Source organism: Python bivittatus, unplaced genomic scaffold (genome assembly GCF_059951505.1).
Source record: "Python bivittatus isolate LINGU-HERP-01145 unplaced genomic scaffold, Pbiv_v1 ctg000980_np1212, whole genome shotgun sequence".
Taxonomy (NCBI): Eukaryota; Metazoa; Chordata; class Lepidosauria; order Squamata; family Pythonidae; genus Python; species Python bivittatus.
Window position 1 is genome coordinate 35,895,980 of NW_028277125.1, and position 12,207 is coordinate 35,908,186.

General features: G+C 34.8%; 2 protein-coding genes across 3 annotated transcripts in view; one reads left to right on the forward strand and one right to left on the reverse strand.

The window, feature by feature from the left end:
• The window catches only part of GPC1 (glypican 1), a 261,586-nt gene extending 261,153 nt beyond the window's left edge, over window positions 1–433 (forward strand). The window contains exon 9 of the mRNA XM_088132339.1: window positions 232–433. Coding sequence (XP_087988465.1) covers window positions 232–302 — 71 coding nt within the window. The 3' untranslated portion in view covers window positions 303–433. The remainder of the gene's footprint in view (window positions 1–231) is intronic.
• ANKMY1 (ankyrin repeat and MYND domain containing 1) overlaps window positions 1–12,207 on the reverse strand; it is a 44,930-nt gene that overhangs the window by 28,233 nt on the left and 4,490 nt on the right. For both annotated transcript variants that reach the window (XM_088132333.1, XM_088132335.1), the window contains exons 3-9: window positions 9,112–9,258; window positions 8,330–8,796; window positions 6,782–6,998; window positions 5,462–5,626; window positions 4,348–4,718; window positions 2,256–2,427; window positions 536–688 (exon numbers count right to left, since the gene is read on the reverse strand). In XM_088132333.1, coding sequence (XP_087988459.1) covers window positions 536–688; window positions 2,256–2,427; window positions 4,348–4,718; window positions 5,462–5,626; window positions 6,782–6,998; window positions 8,330–8,796; window positions 9,112–9,258 — 1,692 coding nt within the window. The remainder of the gene's footprint in view (window positions 1–535; window positions 689–2,255; window positions 2,428–4,347; window positions 4,719–5,461; window positions 5,627–6,781; window positions 6,999–8,329; window positions 8,797–9,111; window positions 9,259–12,207) is intronic.

Below are 12,207 nucleotides of genomic sequence, written 5' to 3' on the forward strand. Positions count from 1 at the left end.
CTACTTTGTGACTAAGGTAGCATACAAGTTGACAAACAACATAAATAAAAATATACATTTGAAATGGCCACACCTTCTAAATATGTATCATTGTAAACCCACTTTCTATTAGATTTTGTTTGTAAAATACTATTTCAGGATATGTCATACAATAATTGCATTATAATTTTTATTTTATATCACTTTGCTGTGTACAAGCAGTTTTGTTTTTTTCTTCTCTCCCCTACATAGATTACAATATTGGACAAGCCTACTACCATGGAACCTACTGCATGAAAATTGATGCTTGGAAGCAGAAATGATTCCCTGTGCCATTCTTATTACCAAGAGAATACTACTTCAAGGCTGGAAAGATAAGTTTATGGGCTAAATTTATAGGTATAAGAAGCCGCAATCTCCCTCTCTCTCCATCTCTCTCTCTCTCTCTATATATATATACATGTTGTTGTTGTATTGCTTTTTGTCTACCAATTTTTCCTTCACTATTGTTTTATCTTTTTTTCTCTCTGTTCTGATTTATTAAATAAATAAATACCTTTACTGGGACCTCATCTAGCCGGTATACATCATTCTCATCTTCTGCCCTTACATCAGGGTCTGCAGCAGCATGAAGCAGCATTTCTGTGATTTCAATCCCTTCTATACCAGGAAGGGCAGCAGCAATATGAAGTGGAGCTACCCCCCCAAGCTAGGAAAAGAAATGTTACATTTACCCCCAAAGCAAAAGTCAAGTCACAAAAGCATCTCACCACTGTATGCTCTCAGTCCATTAAGTGCTCATTATGACAAAAAGGTATTCCAGCTTCCAAATGAGCATCTGCTCCATATCAGCTAAGTTTTTAGAACTAAAGATAATGAAAACTTAAGGAACATAATTACCCAATTCATTTACAGGTAGTCCTCAACTTATGACCATTCATTTAACAACCATTTAAAGTTACAACGGCACTGAAAAAAGTTATTTATTGTTGGACATTGCAAGATCTACACCTTTAATAGTATTAACCATGGTGATTGTTTTTGGCTGTGAATTATTAGAATCACCTGGCAAACCCTGTATAACAGAAGTGTCTTTCCTCTTATTCATTCTGCTGCTTTCCTGATTTTACCTTTTTATGCTCACTGCTTTTATCCTGCTGTCTGGTATATTTGTATTGTATCATTTATATTCTTTGTTCTGACTTTTGTATTGTTTAGGATATATTGTATATTAGAGTTTACCTTTTGTATATTTAGGAAGATATAAAGGTTAACATTATATACCTTGTCTTCTCTTAATCTCATTCCCCAACATTTATGACCAGTCCTTGCACTTACAACCATCGCAGCATCCCCATAATCATGTGATCAAAATTCAGACACTTGGTTGGCAACCTTTCCTGGGGGAAGCAAAGTGAATGGGAGAAGCCAGATTCGCTTAAAGACCACATGATTTGCTTAACCATGATGATTTGCTGAACGACCATGGCAAAAAAAGTTGTAAAATCAGACATGATTCACTTAACTGAATCACTTAATGACAGAAGTTCCAGTCCGAACTGTGGTTGTAAATTAAGGACTATCTGCATTATGAGAAGCTAAACATTTTCCTCAACTACAATCAACCTTTGTTGTTACATGACAGCTTAGTACACTAAAAGAGTTTCTGAACCAAGCTACTAAAAAAGATTGATCAATAGCAATGAAACAGGAATGGGGAATACAGCAGAGTAAACATGCTTTTTTAAAATTAATACAAGGTACCACAAACAATTTTGTGTGCAGCTAGAATAAGTTTATCTGCTAAAGCATAAATCCCTAAAATAAGTGGATTTAAAATATTTTTCTACTTCTTTAAACAATTAAGAATGTCTGGTGATACTAGAGGGATTTAGAAAACAGATATGCTTTTAACTTGTTTTTATAGGAAAGCACTTTTAATAGACCAATGCAACTTCACTGCAATATCCCATTTAATACCCAATTTTAAATTAGAAATTAAACTTGTTCACTAGACAATGTCAGTACAACTTATTATATACTCACTCAGTCACCACTCACTTGGAACTCAATAAACCTCTTATATTTGTTTCCTGATTCAGAGGACAAAAACAGATTTCACAAGTACCTGGCAAGCTACCAAACCCTTGGTGGTGGGCTATATTTGCGATGTGCACTGCATATATTAAAATTCATATCAGAGCATTCACTTCCTACTATAAGTTAAAATGGTAGTTTTTAATTGAGAACTATCACATAAAAACAAAGTATCCTACCGTGGTTGGAAGTCGTATGTCAGTCCTTGCTCCAGCTTCTAGAAGTATTTGCACTACTTCTGCATTTGCAGCTTTCACAGCAAAGAACAGTACATACATAGGAAAGCTGGAAATATTTGGATCAGCACCTCTCTTTAGGAGCAGTTTGATTGTAGACTTTCTCTTTTTTTGTCTAAAATCCAACAGAAAATAGATCCATGTCAATACTTAAAAACTGAAAAGATTAGTATACATAATGCTACACAAGGAGATGACGTAATTCTACAACCAGATACTTCCAGGGAGTTGGATGGTTTCTCATATATGTATGATAGTACAAGTACCATAGTCTTTATGCCAAATGCTAGGAAGATATGTTTTTTTCCTTTTGCATGCTCTCTTAATTGGTGGGATACAGCAGCGAATGATGGTTTGCACGGTAGTCTCTAAATAAGAGATCCCAGCCTGCACAGAATATTATAAGCCTGTTTAAGGTAAAACTGGGCTTTGGTTGTATTTGTGGCATACTGGCATATGGAATATTGTAACTGGGAATGTAAAAAGGATATATAGTAAAGAGCATGACATGAAATGAGAGAAAGAAAAGCAAATACGATGTGTCTTATGATTTAAGAAAAAGAAGGATATAACTGATCTGATCTTGTGGAGTGGAGACAATAAATAATATCTGGGGAAGTGAAAGTATAGGTTTATTTACAAATTAAGAGGATAACATACATGCCAGAAAGTATGCATGTCATGTAGACTTTTGTGGGTGTATAAGAAAGTAGGACTCCACAGATTAATAATAGCTATGTATACTAGGTTCCACTGAATGGTGAAAATGAAAGAATCAGGGTGAGGGTTTTTTGGGGGGGTGGAACTGTGCAATATCCTGAATGAATATGATCCAGGGGAAAAATCATTCCATAAAAACATTGAATGGATGGGTGGAAGCAAGGAAAGAGAGAGTGCATAAAAAACGAATTGGTCATTTGGAGCCTAAGGAATAAATGAGAATGGTAACTGCTTAGAAAAAGGCATATTTGTTTGAAACACAAAAGCACTGTTTCATTATTCATTAAGCATTAGTCCATTAATGTGTAAATATGGCAAAGGAATGAAGATACATCTAAAAAAATGACTGATCTGATTGTTTATGATGAAAGATTAAGAGAATCACTGAAGGATACAAGAGTAATGAGAGGTTTTGAACATGAGCCAGAACTTTTTTTTTGGTAGAGTGGAACTAGGAAAAAAATGGACATGAAACTATAAAGGAGAAATGAAGGACACAAGAGTTGAAGTAGAACATTTCTAGTAGTATCAAGAGAGGAACTTTGGAAAAATGGACATGAAAGGAATGAAAAGCAGTGAAAGAAACTACAACAAAAGTAGAAAAACTGTAGGAAAAAGCAGCACAAGTACTAAATGAATGTGAAAAGATGTAAGGAAAGAGGATGTGGAAGCGGCTTGGAATAGAGCAAAAAGGGTCAACTACACAGTGCCACCGAAGTGTGCAGAATTATGCAAATGGAAAATATGGAAAAGGATTCTTAGTTGTATGGTAAAGTGAAAGAGGCTGTGGAATAATGTTTAAAAGAGAATATTTGCTGCAAAAGATAACAAAAGATATTGTTTAATGTGTATGTTGAGAAAAAAGATACTTGCAAAGAATGAAAGAGAGCAAGCAATGTTAAGATTTAAAAATACAGAAAATACAAAGTGATTTTGTTGGAAATAAAAAGTTGTTTTGGAAGTGAGTGAGGAAAGCTAAACCAAACCACTTGATGCTAAACTGGAACCATTAACTCAACCTGCTCAATATTTCACCACCATATTCACAGTTTGCATTAAGGGAGAATATGGATACATAACCAAGTAATCAAAAAGTTTTGCAGTTATTGGTAGCAAGTTTTTATAACATAGCATATTGCTTGGTTTTCAATCATATTATGAGAGTTCCCTCAATCTTTCTTCAGAGAAACACTTACTTCCAAAATGAAGTGTTAACTTTTCAATATTTGTTATCCATTCACAAAAAGGTCCAACAGAGACTGCCTTGACCATGGTACTGTTGATGATTAATCTGTGTTCTGCTAAAGTCACTTACTCTGTTAGTGATGCTGCCATTCTTCTTAAGGTGCCTTCATGATGAACAGCGTCCTCAGTGTCTGGTAAACAGTGAGTTGTTAGCATATGCTGGCTAAGAACAACTGCGCCACGATGCATAGTTTCTGGAGAAACCTTAATTTTGTAGTTGTAAATACCACAAATTGTCCCAGAGTTCTTTTCTCCACTGTCTGTTTCTTCCGATGACTTAATTTCAATGTCTGGGACAAATTCTGACTTTTCAGCTGAGAATGATAACACTCCAACTGATACTGGGGTGGTAGTAGCAGTACTTATTTCAGATACCTGAGATACCTCTGACTGTGATAATGGTATAGATTCTGTAGATACTTCTTCAAAGACGTCTTCTAACTTTATAAAGTAAAAAACATAAGATAATCACTTCTAAAAACTAACAACTATATCTTGACAGGAAAGCAATATATTATTAGGATATATTGTTAATGTTCACATACATATATCTCTATCACCAGGTTGTCACACAAAATCGTAAAGAAGTTAGGTAACATTCTACTAAAATTTTGCAAAGGTGGTTTCAAGAATGGATTTGCTTCTAAAAAATCATACATACTTTTAAAAAGAATTACAGTAACTACTGGCTGCACTTTTCATTATAAAACTAAAAGTGAGAGAAAGGATGCTCAGGGACCAATCACTATAGAGATACTCAAACCAGATCATTTAGGGATTTAAGATACCCTAAAGTAAATAATATAATCCACAGAAATAAACATTTTAAGCAAAGAACATTTGGAATTGTGGGTAACTCCATTCCTATGGTGGATATAGCTCGTCAACCAAATTAGATCTTCACTAGCAAATTTAATCTTCATTTGAGAGATGCCATTTCACAAAGACCCCAGACAATTCCAAAAGTCAAAAACAGCACTTTCCATTGAACTTAGAAGCACAATAGTAACCAGTATAGTGGGCTAATGCAAATCATGGGTATCCGTTTACATGCCTTGTACATGCCTCTTCATACCATACAATCAGGGCAATTCAATCAAGTGTATGCTTTCTGTACTGTAAATGAAAAGTGTGAAGCATGTTGCTGAACTGTATTTCAGATTTACAGATTATGAAGGACTGACCTCTTTTCTAAAGGTATTCCTTTCAGCAATATTGGGCTGAAATGCTTCTGCAGGGAAATAATGAATAATACACATGGACAAAGCTGATAATCCTTCATCACTGCATTTATTCACATCAGCTCCACTATCCAGAAGAAGGTTGATGATCTCATCTTGGTAATTCATCTGCACAAAAAACTATTTCAGTTATTTTCACAGAGAACAATTTTTAAAGCTCCAGTTTGTGCACAGTTTGAGTTTATGAATTTGATTCTGCCAATGAATATCTATAACAGGTTAATCACTCCCCATCTGGTGCTCCAAATATATTTGGATTATAATTCCAAGAATGCCTAGAGAACATGCTGGCTGGGAATTCTAGGTGTAATAATCCAACCGGTTCTCTAAAGTACCAAGCTGGGAAAGATTGGTCTACAATGATTGGCCAGTGACAGTCTATTCCTTAATATGCTGATCATGCTTTCAATTGCTATTGGCAAATAGCATAAATTCTTTCAACCCACTCAAGCAACCCAAGACTGTAATAACCATTGACTTGTTGCTAATACTCTTAATATGCTCAGAGTAATCAAGCTAGAGGTGATCTAATGACAAGAATTCTAGATTCAATTCAGTCTAGGTTCTAGCCTGATTACAAACAGATTACCAACAGAGCATCTTCAGTTACATCAGCCTTCCAGACACTTAAAATCATCAGGACATCCTGCTCTCATATTGCAGCCTACAGATTTTCAGCTGGTGGTTACAAAGATGACCCATCTCTGCAGTGCCACCTGCCCTATGAAGTAATGCAAGGCCCCAGTGCTGATCTATTTGAAGCATCTTTCAAACACTTTTGTTTTTATGTTGACGTTCCCTAGTCATTAACACCTGCTAATAGGTTTTTTAATGTATTATTTTTAACCTACTTTAATCTTGTTTCTGAAAGATTGAAGGCAAAAGGAGAAGAGGACGGCAGAGGATGAGATGGTTAGATAGTATCACTGAAGCAATGAGCATGAAACTGAGCAAACTCAGGGAGGCAGTGAAGGACAGGAAGGCCTGGCGCAATATGGTTCATGGGGTCACGAAGAGTCGGACACGACTTAACGACTAAACAACAACAATCTTGTTTCTATCATCACTGTAAATTATTTCAGGATGATTTAGAATAAGAAACAATATACAAATATTTTTAATAAATTAATTAATATAACATGTTTTAAATGGCACAATACTCTCACAATACAAAAAGAAAAAAGGAAATTAAATTCAGTTGTACTTTTACCCACACTTCCAACTTCACAGTGCCAGAAAGCGTAATATATAGCAAGAACTTACAGCAGCAGCAGCAAGAGCAGTATATCCATGCATATCTGCTATATCTGGATGGGCCAGATTGTCCCTCAGAATCTCATAAACTCTTTTATAGGCTCCTTCTGCTGATTTCTCAATCAGCTCTTCAGCAATAAGCTCTTTGGGACCTTTGGCTCCAAAACCATGCCGGTTGCCTTCCATAATGACATTAACATCCCAGTCTATGTCATTCTGACAATGCCTAAAAGTAAGCAAAGCCATAAAAAAGCTAGAAAGACAATGTGAGTACAGTGTTTGTATTGTGACATGCTAGTCAGATGGAAAGATAAGACAAGGTCGTTTTTAACTTATCTCAGCTTATCCATCTCTGGTCTAATGCTTAGTGAAATGGTAATCCTGTCTATAGGTTTTATTACAGACTGCAGATATATATGAGAGATCACAGGACTGAGTATCCCCCTTCATTCAATATTCCATCTGCATGAAAAAATATATTCCCTCTCCACAGGAAATTAGCTAAGAGGGAAAAAGACTTTAATCTCTCTCTCTCATATGAGTGTGTTTATTTAATATGAAGAACAATCAATCATGTAAATGCTCACTCCCAGTCTAAAATGGTAGAGACAAACAAACATTAATCATCCAAGCGAAGTACATTTTTCACTATTCCTCTTCTTGAAAAAACACTAAGAAAATGGGTGCAGGGACACAGAAGAACAAATTTGTGTGCATGTACACACACACACATGCACACATACACTCACTTACACAGGACTTCTAATGGTTCTCTCCATCTGACCACATTTCACAGTATTAGAACTCAACAATTAGTTAAACTAGATGCAGAGAAATTGAGGACCAATAAAATAAGTACTTTTTAAAACAACACAGCTAGGGAACTTCACTGCCATCAGAACTAGTGATGGCCACCTATTTAGATGATTTTAAGAGGATCAATAGACTCATGAAAAATTGGACTATCTTTAGCTATTAATCTTCATAGCTCCTGAACCACAGGAAGCATCCAGTGAAAGATGGCTGTAGCCCTCCTGACCTTGTTTGTGAACTTCCCAAATCCTCTTCAGTTGCCACTGTGTATCACAAAATGCTGGACTAGATTGGCCCTCTGCCTTTCTACTAGGCTCATCTTATTTCTTCTGTCTCTCTCTATCCCTCTGTCCAATCTCCTTAAGCTAATGAGAAATAAAAGTACTCCTGATAACTGAAATTGAGGTGTGAGAGAGAATTGGTACAAAACCATCAATCAAGATTTCAAATAATTTTTTAAATAATATTTTTGAGTACCTGATAAGCAGTACCACCAGTAGAAGAAGGAAGGTGGAATGAGCAGAATAATGACTTGTGCAGGCTTTTTGGCATGAGTTATGAGCCCAAGTGAAGGAGAAGCTATATTTCATCAGCAATTGAAAGGACAGAACGAAGCAATTGGTATAAACTTTTAAAACACACTTAATTGAATTGTATAAACTATTCGGTTGAAAAGGCATATAAAAAAGCAACACAAAATAAAATTTCAACCACATTTTCATGTAAGCAATTATCAGTTCTTACCTATACTTATATATGTTTTTCTGCATCGTAACCAGAATAGGAGTTATGTTGGTTATACGCCATGGTTTTTCATAAGCCTGATGTTTTCTTTTTTTAAAATATTGAAAATCAAACTCTTTCAGGAAGGAGTGAGTAAGTGGAAGATTATCTGCATCAGTTGAATATATATACATATTATCAGGCAACGTATAGCTGTCATTTAAGAGAAGACGTTTGAAGCTGTAGAAAAATGGATCCTTTTCTTCATTCAGGTCCCACATAGAACTCCTTTCCTCTGAAATAAACTGGTCTTTAGACCTAGCATCAAAATAGATATTGAGTTCTGGGAAATCAGAAATAGTAAAGTGCTCTGGCATTTCTGTACATAGTTTAATAATATGGTTTCGATGCCACAGGCCAACATCTTGGCTATCGTCTGGGTAGGTTTCAATTCCTGGTCCAAAGCGCTCATCAGCCTTGTAAAGCCCCTTTAGAGGAAGAAAAATGTTCAAGAACAAAACAAGATATGAGAGGATAATATAGACAAATAACAGAAATGGATGCATTTTTTTATTTCTTTGCATCCTTATTTATTCAAGCAATACTTAAAAGGAATAAAATAGGATCAGCAACACTATGAAAGAAATCGGCAGTCTATAAGCCCTGTAAATAAATAAACAAATGTGCTACTCCTAAAAACATTTATAGATTTGAAAAGAAAAAATTTCTCAAATATTTGTCGAACTTCATTTTACAAACACTATTGCATAGTGCAATTGTTATTAGAAAAATTTTATGGTTACCTGAAATTTTTTTCCATCCTTAAATTCCATGGTCCCATAGCCTTCTTTACGATTAAGATAAAATGAACCTGTAAATTTGGAGCCATTAGGCCAAAAGTAAATCCCTTTGCCATGACGGTGATCTTTATAAAATTGCCCTACGTATCTCTGTAATAAAGAAGAAAGAAAAATTATATATATTCTATTTAAATAGAGATATTTCAGTAGATCTTGAAAATATCTAAATACTAGGATAAGCAATACTATATGATCCATGGACATAGTTCATCTACATATTCATATTATATAGCATCTGCTTGCATTTTTCTCCAACTACAGCATTTCAAAACACAGAAATACATTCTCATGACTAAATGATCCTCTGTATCAAAATTACCAGCCACTTTGAAAGAAAGATCCAGGGTGAAAGATTCTGGCTTGTACCACAGGTCATTCTGACTTTACAGCTCTTTAATCTCTTTCCAGATGATTCCAATTTTCCAGCAGCAATTCTTAAGACATATAGATGACAATTAAGATATTCTGACAATAGGATGGGTTAACTTAAAGCCACCTTCCATTTTCCACCTTTCATTCTAACATGCCGACTTTCCAGCTTTGATGTGAATGAATGTCTAAATGTGTAATTCTTAACATGTACTCAAAATTTTAAAATTCCAGGACGGCTTTAGCATCTGATTTTTCTAAATCTTTGGTTTGTAATTTTTTAAAGTGTGGACACACTTAACAAGCAGACAAAAAGGGTTGAGTTGAATATACAAGGAATTCTTATGCCAGTACTATGTTGCCTGGCTTATTCTCAATTTAGATGATGCATGTCAAAATCCTTGTCACTTACCCACTGGGCAGCACTTGCATTTATATTAAACAATGTCACACTGTGGCCTCATGTATGAAAGAAGTTTGAGTGCAACTCAAGACTTGAGGCAAAACTACTTTCGGCAATATACTTTTTCCTCCTATATTCATTCCTGACATTCTCTACACAGTATATGTTGGACAGTTAATAACTGTGTTTTAGGAGAATTGAAAGAGAAACCATGTAAGAAGATCAAGTATTAGAGATATCTACAAATAAACATAAACTAACACAAACACTGTATATAGTTATACTTTTTAAGTACTTACAGAAGAAAATATAATTAATCCAATGAAAAGGCCAAGTTAAATGCAAACACTGCAAAGATAAGCTAGCATGTATGAAAAGTGTAGGAGCACTGAATTTCCAAAGAAAACATGGGATATGAATGCAATAAATCACATGACCTAAATTCTGTTGAGAACTTCAGCTGAACATGTATAAAGTTCCAAGATGGATACTAAATGGGGCATGCACATTAGGCCTGTTAATTTCTCTCTATAATGTCCACCCATTATGCTGGAAGTTTGAATAAAAGCTGTATGTTAGAACAACTACCTGCATGATTTGAAGACAGGGACAGTAATCTGACTAAACCTAATATTTTAAAAATCACTATAATGATTATCACCACATATACACTAGGAATTTCATAAACTAATTGTGCATTGGTTAAAGCATGTTCTTTTGTAAGCCTTGAATCTACTATCAATCAGTTTCACTTGACATTCTGAATTTTGGTATAATAATTTCTACATCCATAGTCTTCTTAGACCACAAACAAACAAACAAACAAACATGAGAAACTTAGGGAACTGATGTATGTAGAATTGGGTAACCAATGTTGCGTTAAAGGGAAAACCTGGTTTATGAAAACCTTACTTTACCTTATTAAAATATTACAGTAAATTATAATTACTGCAAATCAGGAAACAAGGCAGGGAATTTAAACACACACAGAAGAAGAACCCTATAGCCAAACCATCACTGAAGTTTGGTATCTGGAATGGACCAATCAACAAACGAGTCTCTATTTAAGAGGTGTCTGTGTGTGTGTGTGTGTGTGTGTGTACACACACACACGCGATTTATTTCAAAACATGTTACAAAGACCACCTGAAAGCTTCTATGCCCCAATTGTTCTAAGACTTCTAAATAAAGATGCTCCAAACACTCATAGGAGTGTTGTACATTCCCCCTTCTAAAAAGCTTCTCCTGAGATGCATCTACAAGACAAGCAATCAATATGTACAGTGCCTTATGTATGCACTGAATCATAGCCTATATTCTACATGCTAGCAAATTTATTAGGAGAGAGATCAGCAAGTTTTCCGAAAGTTCTCAAAGAAAGTTTATAAGAAACATTTGAAGGACAGAAGCAGTTTACAACTGACTGCCAGTGTATAACCACAGCTCACAAGAGAAGAAAAAAAAGAGATTTAACTGGTATTTTCAAAGAATTTGAATACAGTAGGGTCATCTGCAAGCCGGGGAACCTTATTCCACTTGGTTTCATCCAAGGAAAATAACTGCAGAGATACATACTGAGAATTACAACATTTAATAAAAGTGGAATAAATGGAGGATAAAACTCAAACAAAGCTATTAACTCTAATCCAGGATTTTTTGTCTTGGTAAATTTCATTAATACTACATTTATTACCATGAATTACATTCACAGCCAAAAAAAAAAAAAAAGAATAGAACCAAATATCTACTTTTAGAATGATATATTAAATTCTGTTCTAATAACTATTATTCAGCATACAGTATATAAGGAAGGTGAAGTAACTGACATAATAAATGTACATTATAAATAGTACATTAAATCATATCTGAAAGTAGCAAATTGGAAATATTTCTCTATACATTTGAGGCTATCATTAACAAATCATTTTCTATCAAACGTGAACAATTTCTCTCAGCCTAAAAATATTATGGCATTCAGACATTTATGTATCACGGTCTTCTAGATCTGATCCCCCACAAGAAAACAGTTTTATAAACAATCACTTAAAATCTGCTAAAAGGCCAGTAGCTTATTTTTTTTCCAAAGGGTATGGAAATCCAACCTATTAGCCATTGCAAGCCAGTCATTCAAAAATGTGCATATGACTTAGGCTAATAAAGGACATGCAAAGCAATTCATCCCTCCTAAAATAGCCCATTGTGACTTTAGCCTGACCACTAAGTAGACTAGAGGAAAACAGACATTTACTAAAATGAATGGGGTTCTT